We start from the raw sequence: 24,145 nt of genomic DNA on the forward strand, positions 1-24,145 counted from the left end.
GCACATTGGGACTTAAGAGCTCAGTGATGTAACCGCTCCATGCATTGGCTTCTCACACGCTTTATTTTTCAGACTGGGACAGTAAAGAATCAAGGAGCAGGTCTGCTCTGTACTGCCCTGCATGGGGAGAGGAAACAGCCCAGTGTTTTTATATTAATAATGTCTTATTCTCAACCTACGGTGTTTTAGCCTTTACCCAAGTATTACCATTAAACACTCAGAGACTGAACTTCCTCTCAGGGGCAATGATATAAAATTGTTCCACAAAATGTACTATATGAACCACTTTTCACAGTTCGAATAAAATATTTTAAATATAAATATTGTAACTCTAGCCATAACCTATCTACACAAGGTGGAAGAGGAGGGGGTTCATGGAAACCCAGTTATACCATCATAGATATTCATGTTTCACCATTTAGATACTTTATCTTATTTTTTCAAAATCCATTTGCACGTAACCCATAATTGATAAGCCCTTCCTCTCCAAAACGAACTATCAAAGAACAAAAGGATAAATTATAAGAAAGGAAAATATGTATCATTTACTACCATCATTCCTTTGCTCCCAAACTTGGCAAACATAATAAAAAAAAGTGATATGGAGTGGATATAGTTTCATTTGTAAAGCTAATTTGCAACAGATGAAATTTTAAAAATATGTAATCAAATGGGCATATATTATTTTAACATTTCAATGGGAAATGAATGTGTTAGATTTTTAATTAAGAAATCAGGATTGATATGAAATGGTAAACAATAGGATTTACCAACAGGAAAATCCATTCATCCCACTTGTGCCAAATCCAGGAATTCTAAACATTTCCTTCATTCTCACTCATCTAGGAGTGGAAGAAATCAAATTATTGTTACTGGCTCTATAACCTTTGGGCTGTGTATGCTTTAAGTTAATGATCCTTAAGGACAGACTTTTACTTGCTGTTCTTCTGGGGTCCTACATGAAGGTCAAGGTTGCCTTTAACCATCTTGGGGTAGTTTTTAGATTAGCAATTATATTAGTAATATCAATATTTGCAATCCCTTTAACAGGGAAGCAAAGTAAAGTGCTAATACTTCCAGGAGAAACAGAAAAATGATCTAAATTTACACTAGAAATGAAATGACTGATGTCAGTTTCTTCTCTGAGAGTAGGATTTTATGATAGGAAATACTCTGAAGGGCCTGAGGCATGGAGGAGGGAATCACTCTGAAGCCAAAGGCATCAACTTGGCAGCCCCTGGATGGAGTCCCTGTTACTTTCCAGTCGCACTCTCATCTTAAGCTTTGTGATTTTTCTCCTGGGATGCCTTTAAAAATCTTTTACTCAGGCACGCATAGGAAAAGAAATTGCATTGACACATAGAATTAAATCTTGAGTCCTTATGGACGCAGACGGATTTCCATTTTAAAATAAAGTCTATAAAGAATATTTTTAATTTCCTAAAGAAAAAAAAAAGAGGACAATCAACTTTTGTACGAGAGATCTTTTACTCACATAAGCTTCCTGTGTTACCAAAATGCGGAAGCACCATCTCCAAGGTGGGTGTAACCGCTCTAGTTTAAAAAGGATGCGGCGATGAAGTGCGCACCGCGAGTGCTGCCTGCCACCCAGTGGCCGCTGAAATCAACAGCTTCTTGTCTCTGTTGGCTCCGGCCCTGTCTTTTGCTTAAGGAAAAAAAAAAAAAAAATCGACAGAGAGGTAGATGATGCCCCTGCATTATCTGCAGCAACTGCAAACCTCCGAGACGGGTGCCTCAATGGATCTGAAAAGACTGCCCCGTAGTAAATGTTAGATATTTTCCTTTCCTCTCCCCCAGCTCACGCTTCGCCGCGCCGGCCGCTCTCTCTTCCCGCGGCGCCCCGGGCTCAGATGCTGACCGGCACCGAGGACACGGAGCTGGCGCGCGACTCCCGGGTCACGGGGTTGGGCATGGCCAGGGCGCAGCACGAGACGCCCACGGTGGCCTCGGGCAGCTCGTCGTCCTCCGTCCACTCGTTGAGCTCGGGGTTGAAGCACTGGATGCACTTCTTGTACTTCCTCTCGCCCTCGTTCCAGCCGCCCAGCAGGTAGGCGCGGCCGTGCAGCACCGAGGCGCCCGCCGTGCTCACGCCCACCGGCAGCGGCGCCGCGTAGCTCCACTGGCCAGAGGCCGGGCAGAAGCTCTCCACGGTCAGCACGTCCACGCGCTCGCCGCGCGGCCCCAGCTGGCTGCCGCCCATCACGAACACGCGCTCGCCCAGCGCCACCGCGCAGTGCCAGCCGCGCGGCGTGCCCAGCGCCGGCCGCTCCTGCCACGCGTCGCGCGCCGGGTCGTAGGCGCACACGGAGCGCGAGTAGGCGCCGCCGATGTAGCCGCCGGTCACCAGCACGCGGCCCTCGGCCACCGCACTGGCGTGGCAGCAGCGCGCCACCTCCAGGGGCGCTTTGGGCAGCCACTGGTTGGCCGAGGGCACGTAGCACTCGAGCGAGGCCAGGCTGCCCTCGGCGTTGCGGCCGCCCACTGCGTACAGGAGCCCGTTGAACACGCTCAGGCTGAAGTGCGTGCGCCTCTGGGTCATGCTGGCCAGGTGGATCCACGTGTTGAAGCGGGGGTCGTATCTGGAAGTGGCAGAGCAAGCGTGACAGCCTGGCGGGAAGTACCCGGGGCGGGAGCGGGGCTGGGGGTGGGTGAGGGGGAGACACCAGCCCGTCCGTGCGAGGAGCGGGGGGACCCAGAGCAACTCCTTGCCGGGTTGGAGGCTGCTGATCCTCTCTGATCCAGTAATAAAGTGTGGCCCTTAGGAAAGGCAGGGCCGGCGAGGGTGACTCCCGCCCCTCCCGCGTGGAAAACCAGCCACAACCGCCCCGCTGAGATGACCTCCGGCCCCCTTTCCTCCGTATTCAAATATCCATCCTCCAGCAGGATTTACGGGATGCCCGCGTGGAGGGGGGTGAAGCCGGAATGTGTGGAATGAGAGAAGGGGAAAGGAAACGCGGCCGCATGAAAGCCAATTCCGCGTATCCTCAGACACCAGCCCCTCCAGCTCATCCTCACAGCTTAATCAAGGTAGGGGTTGACTAACTGGGTTTGTTTCTTCTTTTCTCACAAATCCCTTCTTGTTCACACACCTCTCCTGGCCACTGGCACCGTAAAGCTAGTCACTGAGTCTTCTATCCTCTGTTTAGCATGAGAACAGTAGAACTCATGTCTCAGCGCATCAACAAAGCTAAACTGTGGATGCTTCTCTAATTTCTAGCACTCATTATTAATAATAGGTCCGATTTTTTTAGCGTAGGTATACACTTTTTTCAGTGTTCAACGTTACAATTACTATACAATCAGCATTGAAGTCAATACTGCAAAAGGTGGAGTACCAACAGTTATCAGCTGGAGGAAAAGAAGCACCCATAGGAAACTAATACTTTCCTATTTCCGTAGTTCCAAGTATTGTAAACACAGAACTGACTTTGTTTGATGTTCATTCATGGTTGTCTCATTTCACCTCCAAGTCAAGACTTCACCATGGCTATCAAGGCTAAAAATCATTAAGTGTTTAATTTAAATGACACGTGCATATAATAAAATAGTAAAGAATATTTTTTATGATTACTAGATGAAGTTTCAACTCTTGTTCATTAGGTATGTTTGGCTTTGAACCACTACCCCAATAGAAGCACTGCTTTCTGAACATTTCATGTATATGTAGGTTTCATTTTTTATTATAAATATACAAAAATAACATGCATGTAAATTTCACTTTCTGCAGGATTCGTTATGCTTTTGCTCTCTACATGCATCAAAGATATTGATGGTATTTAGTCTTTAAAGAAATGTTTTAAATTAAATTAATTAGCTGTCACATTTTTAATAATCTCAACCTAGTTGCCAGTTATGAATCTGACAGTCATCAGTAACAAGCCAGTTATGAATCTGACAGTCATCGGTAACAATCCACTTAAAAGAAATTTTACATCCTTTTAATCTTTCTTACTTTGCACCCAGTTCCTTTCAAAAAGGCACGGTATCATGAAGAGCACCCTGACCAGAAATGAGAACATGTGAATTCCACTTACTAGCAGCATCACTTCTCTGGGTGTCAGATTTTTCACATGTAAAATCAGAATCATCAGACTCTTCCTGGCTTGCTTCACTGGCATATTCAGAAATTTCTAGTGCAGAATCTATGTGAGTGCACTCTATAAAATGTGAAGTTTTATATATGTGTATTGTGGCGTTATTATTATTGATTTACTGAGCCAGTAACCTAAGCTAATAGACATGATTAGCTTCCTTTTATGTCAGGGCAATTCCCTCATGATATTGAACCATTTCTATTTCTAATAAAAGAGTCTGTACCTGCAGAAATTGCTGACTGCATGCTTGGCTTGATTTCTTGCATCGTTCTGGTCTTCCCCACCAGCCACATAAAGAAATCCATCCATCACAGCCACACACTGATTAAAACTCTTGGCTGGCATCTCTGTAAGTTTGCTCCATCCGATTTCAGGGTCTCTATACAAGACGTCTCTACTAAGGGACTTCTCTGTAAGGCCTGGACGGCCGCCCACAGTGACAAGCACACGACAGCCTCCTCGGATTCTCGTGCGTCTAGACTGTAACGTGTTCTGATGATAGGGAAGGAGGTGGTAGTTCATAGCATCTACAAGAAGCTTGTGACAGTCAGCATCTTGCATCATTCTCGGTACTGACTGAACATAATTGACCAGGTCTTGTGCAGAGATGGTACCAAAGCGAATATTGCTCAAAAGATCGGCAGCGTATTTCACTCTCTTTTGGTCAAATTCTAACCATTTCATTGCAATCTGGAATGCTACTATTTCAGAAGGCAACTGTAAATCATCATCTATAAGAAGTTCATTAATTTGCTCAAAGGTAAGTTTCATAAAATGATCTGTCTCTGCAAATTCAAGGAAGTTATCCCGGATAAATTTCTGGGCGGCTGCCTTTGCGTTTCTCAGGGAGTATGTTTCGGCGATGTTAGCAATGTACATGCAATTCTCAACGCTCATCTCTTGTATCAGAAAATCACTGCACATCTTGACAAGGGTGTGGATCTGAAGATAAACAGCAGCAGAAATAATGCTTCCTATGGTATACAGGGAGAGAGTGAGCTTTCCGGTGTAGGCGTATGCAATGACTGTGGCCAGGCCCAGCGGTGCGATGTCATTGAGATCTACCCTTTGGGTTGAGGGGTCTTTTTTTAGGATGTTGTAAAAGTACTCACTGCATGAAGCCATCACTGACTTGTGAACATCAAAGGATTTGGTTTTTGTGCTGATGACTAAGTCACAAAGGAAGCCCTCCTGCCTCATTTTACTCAAACCTTCCAAGAGGTTGGGGCCATAAGAAGCATCTGTCAGTTCAGAAGAAATGCAGCTAAGGCCGTTGCCTCCTTCCAGGAGCCCATTCAGAGCGTTGAGCTTGTTGAGGGGACTGTCTTCCACAATGATGGTCATCTCATTGACGTCAGCTTTGTTCTTCCTGACCGTCTTCTTTTTGGGGGCCATGTTGGCAAACACACTGTCACAGGCAAGAACTTGCTAGGAAAAAAAAAAGACTTGGTTTTCATTGTGCTCTGGACTTCGAAATACTACCCGGAGAAACTTCTCTTTTCCTTTGTAAGATAGTAGTTTTTTAACAGCACAATGTACATTGTCTCAAAAAAAGATTTAAAGACATTGAACTAGATCCACATCTTATTGACAGTTGACTTAAGCATCAATCATTGCAGACAATGCTAGAAAGATATATGTTATCAAATGAGACCTCTCAGTAGCTATATGGACAAATTTTATACAGCAGAAATGACCAAATATTCTCTGATCTAGCTGCCCAATAATTATGGAATAAGTTAAACATCATTTCAAGGACTGAGCTTGCACTCAGGAAGAAGTAAATTAGAACTGTGCTCAGTTGCTCAGTCGTGTCTGACTCTGCGATCCCATGGACTGTATCGTGCCGGGCTCCTCTGCCATGGGGATTCTCCAGGCAAGAATCCTGGAGTGGGTTGCCATGGCCTCCTCCAGGGGATCTTCCCAACCCAGGGGGCCACCAGGGAAGCCCAAATTATAACTACTCTGAAGTTTTTCTCAATGAAATACTATAATACTAAAACTCAGGAATTCATGTTAAATGTAGATGTCTGAATATATATTAGAATACACATGGCTAATAATCAGTGGATAAGAACTTGTAATGATGTTCAAGTACTTCCTACTCTGCATAGTCACTAAAATAATTTCCAGTTGAATTAAATGTCTAAAGGATGCATATACACACACAAACTTACAAGAACAAGAACAAAATAGTTAAAAAAAAAAAAACCTTAGCCTCAGAAAGATACTTAAGCATAACATAAAATCCAGAAGCATACAGGGAAAGACTGAACTCTGAATATTAAAAAAAGTGAAAACTTATATCTATAAAACAACATCAGCTATTTAAAAGACAAGCAACAGACTGTGAAGACAAATGTTTGTAACATTTTTGACAGATAAAAGGTTGCTGCTGCAGCTAAGTCGCTTCAGTCATGTCCGACTCTGTGCAACCCCGTAGACGGCAGCCCACCAGGCTCCCCTGTCCCTGGGATTCTCCAGGAAAGAACACTGGAGTGGGTTGCCATTGCCTTCTCCAGTGCAGGAAAGTGAAAAGTGAAAGTGAAGTAGCTCAGTCGTGTCTGACTCTTAGAGACCCCATGGACTGCAGCCCACCAGGCTCCTCCATCCATAGGATTTTCCAGGCAAGAGTATTGGAGTGGGGTGCCAAAGTAAAGTTAATACAGTGTCTATTTTTATTTATTTTTATTTTTTGGCCACACCTCACAGCTTGTAGGATCTTAGTTCCCTGATCAGAGATCAAACCTAGGCCCCAGCAGTGAAAGCACTGGGCTATCAGGGAATCCCCTAACATGGTAGTTAAAGAGCTCCTACAATTAAGAGGTAAAAGGTTAAAAAGGAATCTTTGTAATAGAAAGTGGTTGCTAAGGAACATCAATAAAAATGTTATATAAACGACAACAAAATAAGAAGTAAAAGGTAACCCAACTAGAAAATGGATGAAGACTATGACTGGGTAACTAGTTGTTCACAGAAAATAAAATACAGAGTTAATATTTTTTAAAAAAGCTAAACTAACAATAATCAGGGAACTGTCAACTGAAATACAGAGAGCATTTTTATTTTTTGTGGTCAAATTTTGCTTATCAAATGGTTAAAATATCTTAAAATACGAAGAATATCAGATGTTGGTGTTGATGGGAGGATAATTGATACAGACTTTTGAATAATAATTAGCAGACTATCAAAAAAAATTTTATGCTTTGACACTAAAGTTCCAAATCTACCAATATGCATCTTAGAAATATATTTACATGGATGCTGATGTATGAAGGACAGTAACCATTTCATATTATCAATATCATAAATATTTGAACCAACTTCTAAACCTATAGGGAGTGTGGGTTTAGCTGTATATTTAGAGCTATGAACAGCTCTAATATTAAATGTAGACCAAACTCCTAACTTATCCCTTCCCCACCCCATCCTGTTTCTCCTTTTGGTAACGGTAGTTTGTTTTCTGTCTGTGGGTCTATTTCTGTTTTATAAATTAGTTCATTTGCATTTTTTAGATTCCACATATAAGCGATATCATATGATATTAGCTTTTTTCTTACTTAGTATCATACTCTGTAGGTCCATCCATTTTTTTTTCATTTTTAAAATGTCAAAATCATGTGAAGGGACCTAGAGAGTATTATACAGAGTGATGTAAGTCAGAAAGAGAAAAACGTTGTAAATTAATGGATGTATGTGGAATCTAGAAAAATGGTATTGATGATCTTACTTGCAAAGCAGAGATAGAGACATAGATGTAGAGGATAAATACATGGACACCAAGGGGAAAAGGAGTGGTTGGGAGGGATTGGGAGATTGGAATTGACACACATATGCCATTGATACTACGTATAAGATAGATAACCAATGAGAACACAGTGTATAGCACAGGGAACTCTACTTAAAGCCCTGTGGTGGCTGGATGGGAAGGAAGTCTCAAAGGGATATATGCATGTGTGACTCACTTTGCTGTATGGTACACAACATTGTAAAGCAAACTATACTCCGATAAAATTAATTTTAAAAGAAAAAAACCATGTTTCTCACCAAAAATAATAAAATCAGTATGTGTAATTCAACAGTTAGCAGTTTGCTATATATCATTCCAGAACGTATATGCTCATGCATATAGATATCCATAGATCTTTCAGGGCTTCCCTGTGGCTCTGTGGTAAAGAATCCACGTGCCAATGCAGGAAATGCAGGAGATGTGGGCTCGATCTCTGGGTCAGAAAGATCCACTGGAGTAGGAAATGGCAACCCACTCCAGTGTTCTTGCACGGGAAATTTCAGGGACAGAGGAGCCTGGCAGGCTACAGTCCATGGGGTTGCAAACAGTCGGATACGACTGAGCAACTAAACGAGTCCCTTGATATAAATACACTTGTGGTTGGTTTTAAGCTGTCAACAACCAGTTTGCTAAATTCCTGAAAATATACATTGGTTCTTATAAGCTCCAGCATACCACTGTGAGACAAGTTATCTCAACTCTGTGCAACTCTGTGGACTGTGGCCTGCCAGGCTCCTCTGTCCATGGGATTCTCCAGGCAAGAATCCTGGAGTGGGCAGCCATGCCCTCATTAGGGGATCTCCCTGACCAAGGAATCAAACCCGAGGCTCTTATGTCTCCTGCATTGGCAGGCGGGTTCTTTACCACCAGTACCACCCGGGGAAGCCCAAAACAAGTTTGTGCTCTATTATTTGGCAATTTGCTTTCTTCACTGGGATGTACTCATGTACTTCTTTCCGTAACAGCACATACATAAATTCATCTTATTCTCCCTAATAGCTGCAGAGACTCCCACAGCAAGGATATATAAAATTTGTTCAATTATTCTTGTGTTGATGGGCATTTAGGTGTTTAGGTATTCTATCACTTTTGAAGGATGGTGTGTGTGTATTTTAAGTCTCACTGAGGGGTGACACTTAGCTTTGAGTCCCCCTTGAATGTTTTCAATTTAATTACTACTGGAATAGATGTTTGAAGAACTCTATAACCTTTCTATTGTGTTTGTTCTTGTTCTTTTCCATGTGGAAGGAGAGAAGCAAGTAGGGAAGAAACAGGGTGTCTGTCTCTTTGCCGGGCCTTTTGTCTTCCTCATTAAGCTCTGATCGTCATGTTCACATTTGTATTTGTTTACAAGACTGGAGCACGTGTGTCCTTCTTCATTCTTCCTTGTGAGCAAAGCCACATGCTTCCTTACCTGTGAAATAGATTTTCAACCCACCATCATTTTAGTCTTCACATGCATTTGATTTATGTGGTGAGTGACCCGTTATTGGATTTTTCTGGGGAAAATTTAAAAAATTTTGTTCAGCAAGCAGTTATCAGGGTGTGGGCGGCACTGTGCTGGGAGTGAGGGAGCGATACAATGTGCAATTCATGTTAAACAGACAGACAAGGGCACGTATGGGATGCCAGCAAGAGGGTAGGGAACCGCAGCAGAGTACCTGCCAAATAACACAAGCAGTTTCCACCACTGGGAGCACACATGTGTCTTCGCAAGAAGCCCTGTCTGTTTCTCCTGGAGGAATCCCTACGGGCAGTTTTTCACTCGTGCAGATGTAGGGCTTATAACTACTCATCAGTCTTTGTTTTGGAGGACATCAGGGAACTCAAATAATATGCTTCTCAATAATCCATGAGTCAAAGAAGAAATCACAAGGGAGATTGGATCGTATTTCAAACTGAATGATAATGACAATATGATGTAAATACCAGCTTGCCTACTTATCTGACGTGTGACTTTTCATAGATTACTGACCTCTCAGAGTCTGCACGGACTTGCCTCTAAAGGAAAGATAACAATGGTGCTTGCCTGTAGAGTGGCCCATGAAAGCTTAGTGAGGAAGCATCTATACAGCATTTAATAGGGTATCTTGCAAAAAGTCAATGTTCAAAAAATTTTCAATTGTTGTCATTAAAACAAACAGCCCCTGTTATTTGTGTTTAGAGGAATAAAGGAAGTGACCTGTTTAAGCTTTGAGGTGAAGCCCATCAGAGAGAGCAGCTGCACTATGGAGAGGTAATCAGGGGATTAGGAGAAGATTTCTGGAACAGTAGACATTTCTAAGGGATCTTTGAAAATGCCAGGGAGAGAACTGGAATTCATGCAATGATATAGGCTGAAGAACAGGTTATCTTTACGTTGCTATGAATAAGGGTCACCCTGGAAGTTTAGAAAACTTGGGACACAGATTATGTAAACAAAAGAACTAATATATGGGTGACTTCCCTGGAGGTCCCCTGGTTAAGACTACCCACTGCTGTGGCAGGGGCACCACTTCCATCCCTGGTTGGGGAACTAAGATCTCATATGCCGCATGGTGTGGCAAAAAAAAAAAAAGCAAAACAAAACAAAAAACCCCAAAACAAACAAACAAAAACACGGATTATATGGAACAGGTTGAATCTATGAGCCTGGACCTTAGAATTCAGATGAAAGGAATTGTTTTGTTGTGGTACAGTTAGGATGGGAAAGTTTATAGATAACAAGAATCTTGCTGGTTCTGGTACTGAAAGCTTTTTAAGAGGAGTAGGTATGGGGGTGGGTGGAGGGGAACAAGGGCTTTAAAGCAGAGGAAATGCCCCTGTGGAAGCAGAGAGGGATGTGCAGACCGAGACGGCTGGAGTGATGGAGACAGGAGGGCAGGTAACACCAGACCAACACAGAAAGGATGCTGGGCGCCAGGAAGGGTTTGAACCTGAGAAGCTGGTACACGACTGGGAAGGACAAAGAAACCTCCAGGAAGGAGAGAACACACTGAGGCCCTAGTGCACTCCGTCACGTTTCCGCCGTGGCTTCCTGCTCTTGCTTCCTGTTACCACCTTCTCTTTCCTCCATAGTCTGGCCTTCCCGCTTCCTGCTGCCCTTGGCGTTTCCTTGGAGACCTCTCAACCCTCCATCTGAATCCTCTTGCCTTTGTCCCATTTCCCCAGGACCCTACTGCGTGAGACATCAGCTGGTCTGATAGATGATCCAGGATATGCATGGTTTCTCCCAGATATGCATGGTTTTTGTTTTGTTTTTATCAGTGTCCTCCTATGACTCACATACAAATTTCTAACAGAGTTGCCACCGTGGGACATATATTTTTTAATGTATTATTATGATATATTAATATTCAAATAATATTTTAACATCATTAATTTATTTAATCTTAATGTTCTTAATTTGGCAATAAGGAGTTCATGATCTGAGCCACAGTCAGCTCCTGGTCTTGTTTTTGTTGACTGTATAGAGCTTCTCCATCTTTGGCTGCAAAGAATAGAATCAATCTGATTTTGGTGTTGACCATCTGGTGATGTCCATGTGTAGAGTCTTCTCTTGTGTTGTTGGAAGAGGGTGTTTGCTATGACCAGTGCATTTTCTTCGCAAAACTCTATTAGTCTTTGCCCTGCTTCATTCCGTATTCCAAGGCCAAATTTGCCTGTTACTCCAGGTGTTTCTTGACTTCCTACTTTTGCATTCCAGTCCCCTATAATGAAAAGGATATCTTTTTTGGGTGTTAGTTCTAAAAGGTCTTTTAGAAAAACAGACTGGTTCCAAATAGGAAAAGGAGTACGTCAAGGCTGTATATTGTCACCCTGCTATGCAGAGTACATCATGAGAAATGCTGGGCTGGAAGAAGCACAAGCTGGAATCAAGATTGCCGGGAGAAATACCAATAACCTCAGATATGCAGATGACACCACCCTTATGGCAGAAAGTGAAGAGGAACTAAAAACCCTCTTGATGAAGGTGAAAGAGGAGAGTGAAAAAGTTGGCTTAAAACTCAACATTTAGAAAACGAAGATCATGGCATCTGGTCCCATCACTTCATGGGAAATAGATGGAGAAACAGTGGAAACAGTGACAGACTATTTTTGGGGGGCTCCAAAATCACTGCAGATGGTGATTGCAGCCATGAAATTAAAAGACGCTTACTCCTTGGAAGGAAAGTTATGACCAACCTAGATAGCATATTCAAAAGCAGAGACATTACTTTGCCAACAAAGGTTCGTCTAGTCAAGGCTATGGTTTTTCCAGTGGTCATGTATGGATGTGAGAGTTGGACTGTGAAGAAAGCTGAGCACCGAAGAATTGATACTTTTGAACTGTGGTGTTGGAGAAGGCTCTTGAGAGTCCCTTGGACTGCAAGGAGATCCAACCAGTCCATTCTAAAGGAGATCAGCCCTGGGATTTCTTTGGAAGGAATGATGCTAAAGCTGAAACTCCAGTACTTTGGCCACCTCATGCAAAGAGTTGACACTTTGGAAAAGACTCTGATGCTGGGAGGGATTGGGGGCAGGAGGAGAAGGGGACGACAGAGGATGAGATGGCTGGATGGCATCACTGACTCGATGGATGTGAGTCTGAGTGAACTCCAGGAGTTGGTGATGGACAGGGAGGCCTGGCGTGCTGCGATTCATGGGGTCACAAAGAGTCGGACACGACTGAGCTACTGAGCTGAACTGAATGTTCTTAATTAATATATTTTAAATACGTATATATATCTTAAATAAGAGAGGCTTTTTAAGAGTCCTCAAAAGCACTTTGTAAAGGCTTCTTTAGCTCTTAGATGCAGGGGACCATTTAAGAGTTTTGAAATCAGAGCCTGCAGACCCCTTCCTGGTGGCTGTATTTCCCCAGATATGCTCATACGTCCAGTCTTTCTTTACGAGAGCTGCCGTTGCATTCTGTTCCAAGGTCTGCACCTCAGAGATAAAGCTGTCCCGGCACCTGCCCAGGTGTACTTGGTTGGGGCTGAGTTCCTTCAGCAACACTGCAGACGCCTCCGAGGAGCCTGGGGTCCAGGCTCACTCCTTGGAAACTGGGCCAGGTCCTGATGATGTCCTCTCGGCTGCAGAGATGGTCACCGCCTCCCACATCCTAGGCAATGCTTTTCCTCTGGTGTCTCCCAGGGAGACAGGGCCCTGCCACAGCCCTTCTCAGTTTACGGGTAAGAACAGTAGGGCAGCTGCAGGGTGCTCTGGTCCCTGCTGCAGGTTCGACCAGCTCCCTCCTGATGGGGAAGCAAGACTCAGAGGCTCTGTTCTCCGCAGGCACCCTGGGAAGCCTTCGATGACCCTCCAGGCCCCTCACACCGAGGCCTCTCTGACATGGCACGCTAGGGACAAACACACACACACTCTCACCACGCCACGTGACTAACACACCCAGCATTGTTCTACAATCACACTTAAATGAAAAGCAAAGGCAGCCTTAAAGGAAAGAAGTTATAAGCAGGCAGCCTGGGTCATGAATGGAAGGAAAGGGGAACAGTTTAATTCACTGCTATTCACTCATCTGGTGGTGGTGCTGGGTTGCTGGGCTGATGGTGTGGGCTTATGGAGGGAGATTAGAAAAACACAGAATGTCCACAGACATGTACTACTCAGTCCCAGGTTATAGGTGAACATGTAGTCAAAACAATGCACCGGTACCCTCGGTGGATCCTTCAGTTATTATGTGTGAAAGTCTTAGTTGCTCAGTAGTGTCTACTCTTTGTGATCCCACGGACCGGAGCTTGCCAGGCCCCTCTGTCCATGGGATTCTCCAGTCAAGAGTACTGGAGTGGGTAGCCATTTCCTTTTCCAGAAGATCTTCCCAAACCAGGGATCAAACCCACGTCTACTGCATTGGCAGGCAGATTCTTTACCATCTGAGCCGCCAGGGAAGCTAATATATGTGTGTGTGTGTGTGTGTGTGTGTGTGTGTGAGTTTTTACAATCATACAAATGTTCATTATGCACCCATAATGACCCAATATGGGTCATATTGTAAATGATCACAAATGATGGCCACAGATGATACCAAAATGTGGCTGCAAGGGAGACGCAGAGGTTACGCCAGTGAGTTAGTTGCCTGTATACATCCTTATATGATCCAGACTATAACCCAGGCATTGAGTTACAGTTTGGAAAGCCTTCCATTCTTATTATATCAACTCAAAGTTGGATGAGCATTCTACTTGTTGTTTTCAAGGCGTTTTTCTTTTTTTGACGAGTGAGTGCTCTGTGGCCGGTGGTCAGGGAACCCCCCAGCTTGGTAGCTGTTGCCATGGGTCCCGGCGGGGGTGGGGGCTCTGATGGGGGTCACAGTCAGTCTGCATGGGGTCTGCATGGTCAGCCTAGCTGAGCAGCCTGCAGCTGGGACACTTTCAAGACTATTTCTCTGTTTTTCTCTGAAGCACAAAGGGCTGGGTTCTCCCTCCCCACTGTGGGGTTCTAATGAGTCGTCCCCTTGGGATGGAAGCACTTTCCCAGCACCCTGGGACCGGGAGTGGCCCTGCCGTAGCAGGACACACTAGACGGAGCAGGTCCAGCCCTGGCAGCAAGCTTGTGTAACGGGATGAGCAGCTGTTAAGAGGCACTGCCGGTCCCCTTCTGTCCCTTCCCTTTTTGAGTAAAAGAGGTGCAGGGTGCGGAAGGCTGCAGAAGGCTCCCAACCGAGCCATGCTTTCATTCTGTGGAGGGAACCCGGAGAATTCTCCTCTGGTCTTGAAGCCCACAGCCTCCTTCCCCCTCTGCTACATCCACTGTCTCCCAGAGCAACCTCCCAGGTGCCCTAGAAGAGCTGCCCGTTAGAAAGTGGGCAAAAGGCAACATAAGGCCACGCTCTCCTCCCACTGCCCGCCACTGCTCTCAGCACTTCTATCATTTCTGACAATAGGATCACGTATTCAGCGTGTGATCAATGAGTGGGCAGTTACATGAGCTGTCAAATTTGCTATGCTCTTTTGTCTTTGAAAATTTTAAGTACGTGAATAATTAACTCCTAAATATAAATCATCAAGCATGAATCTAGACTCTGTATTCAATGGAAACCATTACCTTTATTTCTACCTAAAATATTGATAATATTTATAGAGCTAGCAAACGTTGAGGACCACTGTGTTCTGTGCCCAGGTAAATACATGATTCTATTTTTATAAATTTAAGCATCATGCAAATTCCAAAAAGGCAGGTGATATTATGTTCACTTTACAAATGAGGAAATTAATATTCTGAGAGAATTTAAAAGACATATCCAAGTTCACACACTGGGTACATAATTCGTAGTGGAGCAAAGATCCAAATCCAGATTGAACCCTGACCCCCTATATTACCCTTACCTCCAGGGCAGCTTGTAATCTTTCATAGGTTAAAAGGTTAGCTCCTTCCAGCATGAGCAGATAGAGACTGAATGAGGTGGAACTCAAGTTTATAATTTCAAAGGGTAGATATGGAGATCATGAAATGGTTCTTTCTGGCTCCAGACTGAAGCCCTGAAGCTGCCCTTCTCAATGTGAGACAGATTTGTTTAGAGACGGTCAGAGCCTGTGAGTTTCTTTATCTTATTAGGGGCAGTGAAGCTATGAGATTCTAGTAGTTTGGGTGAGCCAAAAGCAAAAGTAGGTTCAAGGAGATCTTGCGTGGATTTGTTGACCAGAGAATCAAACACTTCCTTTTAAGTGTTAGGTTGAATATAAAGTTATCAACTTTTGCTTAAAGACAAATATTGCCAATCTCTTATGGATCAACTTAGCTAGAAACCTGTCTATCTATAAAGTGTACAGACTCTATACCTAAAGCTACCTTCGGTTAAATCTGCATACACAATGTAAGGACTCTGTGCTAAGATTTTTGGCCTTGATTTTGTTGAAAATTTTAGTAAAATAGCTCTTTATTGTTTCTAGTCTTTGGTGTGTGTATGTTAAGGTTGTGAGAAGTGAGGTTGGAAATCTGGTTTGTAAGACTAATGATCTGGTCATCATAGAACTGAGAATTGGGTTTTGGTGTTAATGTTGCTGTAGCCATCTGAATGATCTGTGGCAAAACACTCAATTTTTTAAGATTTCAGTTTAATCATCTGTCAAATGAGGAGCTATATACCTTTCAGTTCTAAAATTTTACAGAGTTAAGAATAAACAGCTGGTCTTTGCTGTTAGAATTGTCAAAGTCTGATCTGTATCACTTCTTCTCCCTGACCCCCCTTCAGTATGGCCTTTTAGACTGGTAGTATCAACTCATGATTAACTATGGATAAACCAACAGAGATAAGGGATTCTTCACCCGGGATCATGCATTTGGGTCTGAGTTGCCAACTTTAGCAAATAAAAATAGAAGATTTCTAGATAAATTTGAATTTCAGAGAAACCACTAATCATCTTTTAGAATTTAAGTATATCCCAGGCTATACTTGGGACAAACTTATACTAAAAACTGGTTTGTATCTGAAATTACCTGGCTGTACTGAATTATATCAGGCAACCCTTTATTGGGTTGGGTTTCAGGAGTCCAGGAATTGCATGAAAATTTCTGGAATATTATGAAAACATATTCTGCATGTGTGTTCATGTGTATTTTTCTCTAAGTGGGCCCAGAGCTTTCATAGGTTCAGAAAAAGGTCCATAACCCCAAATATTGGGTTGACCAAAAAGTTCGTTCAGGTTTTTCCATAACATCTTTTTGGCCAATCTAATAGATCTGCAACCACTGGACTGAAGTAAGGCTGCCAAGAAATGCTAACGTAATTCTACCCTCTTTTACGAGGGGCAAGCCCATGTGGCAGGATCACACTCATCCCTCATGGCCTGAAACAGATTTCAGATGAAAACTCCTAGAAACGATTGCAGAGTGGGACCGTCACTTCATAAGTAAGAACGTGTTCTTTCCTTCCGCCCTCCACCCCGCCTCCTGGGAGGCCTCTGCCCGGTGCGGCCTGGGCAGCCTTGTGTGTCCAAGTGTCCCTGTCACTCTCCTGCCAGACCGAGCTGGGATCCCAGAGGGCCTTCTTGCCAAGGGGGTGGCAGCTGCGCCTGCCCCGGCCCCAGCACATTCCAGCCACCGCGTGTGTCCGCCCGGCAGCTTGACTCCGGGAATAGAAACAGCAGCCCTCTGCCTCTTGCCATTTTAAGCGAAGTCCAGCTTTAGGGGAGGTTTCCATTTTACTGTTCCACTTCCAAAATGATTTCTAGCATAAAACACAGGTCAGTATTGCCACAGGTACACATCCGGAACAAAAACTTGTTTTAAAGTTAAATTAAACGCTGTTCTTTTTTTGCAGAAGACATTTTGTCAATAGGCTCTGTTTCTGGGAATTCAAAGAGCTGTCTGATTTGTTGGTACTGATTTCAACACAACAGATTATATTTTATCTAAACTTATCAGATACTAAATGCTCCTGATGTTCCTGATAAAAATGAAGATGAACTTCTAAACTTTAAGAACAAAACCTCAGAGGTTTATTTCCCCTCCCTCCTCTCTAACACAGAAAAAGAAAAACCTACATTAGCATTAGAGACTTAAAATGAGTGTTAGTAATTGTCACTTTACTTTCACGCCTTTCTATAACTATACTTCCTCCTCACATTCCTTAGATTTCAAGAAAATGTTTTCTAGCTCACAGCTTCAGGACTGGAGGACATGACGAAGGGGAGATCGTTGTCTATAAAATCACTACCACCGCGAACACACAGACACCCCCCTCCCACCCTCTGTCATTCACCCCCCGGATTTGGAGACTGGGGCCCCAGCGCCTTACCCTCCTGTGTGAGGGGCGTCCCCGAGACTTGCGATGCTGAAGTTTCAGCTGCAAACTCCTTTTGAGAAGCAATCTGTGGCGAGAGGGCGGAGGAAGACCCGGTGCGGAGCCCCCAGCAGCCACCTGACGCGTCCAGCAGCAGCAGTGCTTAGCGTGACCCTTCACCGCCCCGCGGCTGCGGCGACGAGCCTGTGCTCTGCCCTCCGCTCCCTCTCTGGCTTCAATTTCAGGCCACCCCGGGGCAGAGGGCGGAGCCTCTGGTTGGTGGAGAGGGTTTGGGTTTCTTGATCTCCCCACTTATTGAAAAACAAAAAATAGTCAAGCCCCCATAACCTGAGAGTGAGGAGAGAAAATTAATTAGGTAGATATTTAATTGTCAGAAGCAGATTAGAGTGTGTTTGGACTTGGTCAGAGAAAGGGAATGTCGTGGATAAAATGAGCTTCTGGAAAGGTAAATAGCCTGGTCAGCTCAGGTCCTTTGAGAAGACTGGGCTTATAAATAGACTGTTTTTTAGAAGAGGAGCTTCTGGTAGCTCGCACATGGCACCATCATCATTGGAGTCACAGTTCCACGGGGTGAGATTCACAGTCCCGACTCTCCGGTGGTCCCCAGGGAAGCCTGAGATGAACACGCACCCCAGCACACCCAGAGCTTGGGGAAATACTTTGGCAGTGCTTCCTGTGGGGGGAGAAACAGAGAGGGTCATAACTGACCACAAGCTTTAAATAGGTTCTGGGAGTGTGAAATAGCTGCTAAAAAAGTTACCCTGATAGTAGGCTGCAATAATAGAAAAACAGATCATGGAAAATAAATGTTCTAATTATTCTTGATTAGTCAGATCGTGAGTTCAGCATTGCTTTGCTGCTGTGGCTCACTGAGAAGTTCTGTATCCTGAAGGAGGGGGCTGGAAGGAAGCTGGGTGTGTTGGGACCATCTGCAGAAAAGAAGAACCAAGAGAGGACTCAAGAGGAGTGGGAATCCTGGGTGCAAGTGTCCTGGGCACTGTTGGGCAGCAAGGGGCCTTAATTAAAAATTTTGTGGTTTTACGATATCAAAAGTTAAACCCAGTGGGTAGAACTTCCAACAAAAGACCAAAGTACTCAACTCTATTCCTGCTGTGATAAAAAAAAAGGAGCCTTACATCAGTATTTATGATAATGATGATATAATGGCAAGAGCCTCTATCATGGCATCTGGTGCCCTCACTTCATGGGAAATAGATGGGGAAACAGTGTCAGACTTTATTTTTTGGGGCTCCAAAATCACTGCAGATGGTGACTGCAGCCATGAAATTAAAAGATGCTTACTCCTTGGAAGGAAAGTTATGACCAACCTAGATAGCATATTCAAAAGCAGAGACATTACTTTGCCAACAAAGGTCCATCTAGTCAAGGCTATGGTTTTTCCAGTGGTCATGTATGGATGTGAGAGTTGGACTGTAAAGAAAGCTGAGAGCTGAAGAATTGATGCTTTTGAACTGTGGTGTTGGAGAAGGCTCTTGAGAGTCCCTTGGACTGCAAGGAGATCCAACCAGTCCATTCTAAAGGAGATCAGCCTTGGGATTTCTTTGGAAGGAATGATGCTAAAGCTGAAACTCCAGTACTTTGGCCACCTGATGCGAAGAGTTGACTCACTGGAAAAGACTCTGATGCTGGGAGGGATTGGGGGCAGAAGGAGAAGGGGACGACAGAGGATAAGATGGCTTGATGGCATCACTGACTTGATGGACGTGAGTCTGAGTGAACTCCGGGAGATGGTGATGGACAGGGAGGCCTGGCGTGCTGCGATTCATGGGGTCGCAAAGAGTCAGACACGACTGAGCGACTGAACTGAACTGAACTGAACTGAATGGCAAGAGCCTCTAAGAGGTAGGTGTTGGAGCCAACACTGTTTTCGAGGGTTCAATACTGTTCATTTCAGTTCTACTGGAACAACACTGAGGTCATCCTTTCAATAGACTATTATTTTACATAGCGGTATGAACCCAAGTGGAAGAAATCAATGGCAGAAATGGGAAATCTAAGACACTTTGATTTAAAAACATTTACAGAGTAACTACATGTGCCAGGATTCAACTTCTGCTGTGGTTTGTATGCTAGAAATGCGGGGCATAGAATGTGGGTGAAAAAGGAGCCTGTATGTGGATGAAAAAGGAGTCCTTGTGTATATCAGGACATTTAATCTTTATTTTTAAAGCAATGGGAGCTTATGTATTGAAGTCTATTATGACAAAAAGATGTTCATGATGAGATTCGCATGGGAAAGAATGCTCTGGCATTTGGGGACTTTAACCTTTATAGACTTTAGAGGTTTAGAAAGAGATAGAAAATATTAGGTGAGTTATCAGCAAAGACTGGGGTAGAGTAGATGGTGCTGGTGATGGAATGTGGGTTGGGATTGCCTGGCAGGATAGAAGGCCCCACTGAGGTCAGTGGCGGTGACTGTGGGTCTGAGACCTGTCTGTCTGCGTGTATGCTTTTCTTAACCCAACTTCAACTGCAGAAAAACCAGTGAGCTGGACTTAACCGGAGAAGGGGTATTGCAAGGTGGGTAGTTTACTTGTTTCTGTTGCTGGTGCCCATCTCTCCTTCACCAACCTCTCCTCTGGACCCTGTACCACAGGCCGTCTCAAATGTGAGCACCAGGAGACCAAGGGTCTTCTTCTGATGAGTCCCAAGTGCCTGTAACAGTGCTTGGCACATATTGGCTGATGAGTCATTGTTTATTAATTGACTAGGTGAATAAATGAATGAATAATTAGACACTGAATGAGTGCAATGAAGTTAGGGGACGAGAGAGTGGAGGGTGTATGCCAAGGAGTGTTATAATGGCAGGCCACAAAACTGAGCTGAGTGAGGATGGATATGAAATCCTAAGGGCAGGGGATTTTTCTTGTTAATTACTGCCATCCCAGAACCAAGACGCTGCATATAGTAGATACTCAATAAACTAGAGTTTATTAAAAAAAACAAACACCGGACATACGTGGTGGCCCAGTGGTTAAGACTCTGCACTTCAACTGCAGCTGGCGCAGGTTCAATCCCTGGTCAGGAAGCTAAGATCTCTCTCAAAAAAAAATCCACTATTATAAATAAATAAATGATTACTTTAAAAAGTAGTACTGACAACACAGCAAAATACAAAGCTGAAAAGTGTTGTGATACTTTGCTTTTTCCTTATCCTATTTGTCTCTTATAGAAATTCATAGGGATTCTGTAGCTAAAACAAGTGTGTCTTTAAAAAAAAAACTTGTATAGCTGAAAGAACCATTGGACAAAAAGGCGTGGTCCTTAAAGTATATGTGTCTGCTGTAGATTACAGCTCTGACCCTTTAGTCAGTTCTCAACTCTTAGATTTAATAGGAAGTCATTAAGAATGCTGTTTCTCAAATTTTAGCGGATACGGGACTCCTGAGAACATTTTTAAGCACTCATTCTGGTTAAGGGATGTCTGAAGTGAGGCCCAAGATTCTGCCTCTCTAACTAGCTCACAGGTAACGCTGATGCTGCTGGTCTCAGGGCCACGCTTTGAATAGCAAGGATTTGGAATGCTTGGTTACTCAGCATCTGAAAGGAAAGGGTTTGTTAAAAGACAATAGAAGCCATTTCATCAGAACTCAGTATTTCAGTATCACATCTTCAGATCCACTGGAAAAAGTTCCTGACGTTTCTTCATTAAGTTGTAACAGCCCGGACTTCCCTGAAGGCTTAGTAGTAAAGAATCTGCCTGCCAACGCAGGAGACACAGGTTCGATTTCTGTTCCAGGAAGATACCACATGCCTCGAGGCAATGAAGCCTGTGTCCCACAACTACTGTGCCCCCAAACTACTGAAGCCCACCCACCCTAGACCCTGTGCTCCGCAACAAGAGAAACCACCACAGTGAGAAGCCTGAGCACCACAACTAGAGAGGAGCAAGTAGAGAAAACCAGCACAGCGATGGAGACCCAGCGCAGCCAAGAATAAATAAGCAAATGACGTGGAGCAGCCCTCCTCCTAAACCCAGCTGTGGACCGCTGCCGCAACCACCTGTTTGGGAACCCCACCCTCCGTATCTGCAGCTAATTTCTACCACCATTGAATGGTACACACGCTTTCTCTATTAAAAAACAACAACGGCAAACAAAACTTTCCATTTAGTCTGTTTTTCCCTGCAGTTAAAGCCACATTTCCTTCCACGTCCTCACAGGCACATTTCTCAGGCGTGCTGCCTGTCTCCTGTTGCTTTCCATTTCCCCCTTAACTGTATCCAACCAAGCCTCCCTGTTTGCCCTCTACCAAGTGATTTGCCAAGGTTGTAAATAACCCTGGGTCACTGGGTTTTTTTTGGACATTTGCCAGTGTTTGACCTTTCAGAATGATTCCACACAGCTGACCAATTGCTCCTACTAAAAATGCCCTTTTCCCATTGGTTTTGGTTTTCCTCAAATTGCTCTGGCTGTTTCTTCTTATCCTCTTTTCCTCACGGAAGGTCTTCTGCTCAACTCTTGAAGATTACAATCCTTCACGTCTGTCCTGGACTCTCTTTTCAGCCTCAAAACTGGAAGACGAGCTCATGCATTCTTAGATATCCACAGATATCTAAGAATATCTTTCCAAGACTGGAGTCACCCTTTCCCTCCAAATAGGTTCCTCTTACAATATTCTCTTTGGTAGTGAACAAGCCACCCCTCGTCCAGTTCCTTAAATGGTAAATCTGGGCTCATACATGACCTCTTCCTCACCACCCCGTGCCCGCATCTCCACATCTGATTGATTGCCATGTCCTTGTGCTACGTATCTATAATTTCTTCTCACTGCTGCCATTCTGCTCCAAGCCATCAGCACCTCTCACCTGGACCATCATGAAATCCCCCCAAAATGACTTTACTGTGTCCACTCTTGCTTCCCTCCAATCCATCCTCTGCACAGTACAGTCAAAGTGATCTCTTCACATCTGATCATGTGCTGCCCTACAGAAAATCCCACAGCTTTCCATTTTCTTAGGAGAAAGTCTCAACTCCTTCTTGGTTTGTAGTGGTTTGCAAACCACTTTGCAAACCTTGGTTTGCCTCTCAGCCACCTGGTCCCACAGTGTCCACCTCTGTGATCCCTTCATTCAAAACCCTCTTCAAGGGCCCCCAATATTCCATACTCATCTTCTGCCTTGGCTTTCCATACTTGCTGTTCCAACTGCCCGAGTGATCTCTTCCTCACCTTTGCCTAACAATTCCTAACTCATCCTTTGCCTTGTGGCTTAAATATCACTTCCTCAAAAAATCCTCTCTTGAACCTTCAGCTCAACTTCTGTGTTCCCGCAGCAGCTTCAGTTTCCCTTCCAGAGCACGTGGCTGGTGATGGGTGGAGCCATGATGTGGACCACATGGTCAGGCTCCAGAGGCCATGCTGCTGACCTTGACTTCGATGGAGGTAGGTCTGTCTAATGTGTCCACAGCTCTAATGCTAGTCACAACACGGTATTTAGCACATACATTATTTGGTTAATTAATTGATTACTTAATTCAGAAACTTACTAAATGAATAGATTGTTTATGTGCTGGGACTGTTACAAGTGTATTCTTAAGTGGTATAGTGTCTGTTTGGTCTCAAAGGCATCTTCTCATTTTGTAGATTGTCTAGGTGTGGGATGGGCCGTATACTAATTGACTGAAAGTTAGAGATGCATTTCAGTGTATAGAGCAGCATATATACACAGTATGTGAGTCACATATGTAGCTTTAAATTTTCTGGAAGTTGCTTTAAAAAGCAAAATATTAAAATATTTTTTTCTTAAAAAAGGATCCCGTGCAGCTCAGGAATCGTTTCAGCTGGACGACCAGAGAAACAGACCAGGGAAAGGAAAGGAGAAAACGGGTCTTCTGCAGATAGAACCACAGCCCAGACAAGCTCCAGACACCATAGCAGCCCGCACAGGGCCACGGAAGCCATAACTGAAACTGGCAGCTTGGATATTTCTCTCTCTTTTTTTAAGATTCTTTTTTATGTGGACCATTTTTAAAGTATTTACTGAATTTGTTACAATATTGCTTTCATTAAAGCAATCACTGCAGACGGTGACTGCAGCTGTAAAGTCAGAAGATGACTGCTTTGGCAGGAGATTGATGACAAACCTAGGCAGTGTGTTGAAAAGCAGAGACATCACTCTGCCGACAAAGGTCTGTATAGTCAAGGCTATGGTCTTCCCCGTTGTCTACTGTTGTGAGAGCTGGACTGTAAAGAAGGCAGAGCACCAAAGAATCAATGCCTTCCAACTGTGGTGATGGAGAAGACTCCTGAAAGCCCCTTGGACAGCAAGGAGACAGAACCAGTCAATCTGAAGGGAGATGAACCCTGAATTTTCATTGGAAGGACTGATGCTGAAGCTGCAGCTCCAGTATTTTGGTTATCTGATGCAAACAGCCGACTCATTGGAAAAGTCAATGATGCTGGGCAAGACTGAGGGCAGAAGCAGAAGAGGGTGGGTAAGGTTGGGTACAAGGATGAGACAGCATCACCAATGCAATGAACATGAACTTGGGCAAA

At 44.1% G+C, this 24,145-nt stretch overlaps 1 protein-coding gene across 2 annotated transcripts; it reads right to left on the reverse strand.

Annotated features, from left to right (window-relative positions):
- Positions 1–1,673: 1,673 nt before the first annotated feature.
- On the reverse strand, positions 1,674–17,825 carry KLHL31 (kelch like family member 31). 2 transcript variants are annotated; one of them, XM_070360661.1, is made up of 3 exons: positions 17,624–17,825; positions 4,339–5,539; positions 1,674–2,600 (listed from the first exon to the last, which is right to left on the reverse strand). In XM_070360661.1, the coding sequence occupies exons 2-3, from the start codon at positions 5,508–5,510 to the stop codon at positions 1,868–1,870; spliced, it is 1,905 nt and encodes a 634-aa protein (XP_070216762.1). In that variant the 5' UTR covers positions 5,511–5,539; positions 17,624–17,825; the 3' UTR covers positions 1,674–1,867. The 2 variants fall into 2 exon arrangements, with proteins under 2 accessions (XP_070216762.1, XP_070216763.1); XM_070360662.1 differs by having other exon boundaries at positions 4,339–5,543; positions 17,624–17,822.
- Positions 17,826–24,145: the final 6,320 nt, after the last annotated feature.

This window comes from Bos mutus, chromosome 23 (assembly GCF_027580195.1).
Source record: "Bos mutus isolate GX-2022 chromosome 23, NWIPB_WYAK_1.1, whole genome shotgun sequence".
Classification (NCBI taxonomy): Eukaryota; Metazoa; Chordata; class Mammalia; order Artiodactyla; family Bovidae; genus Bos; species Bos mutus.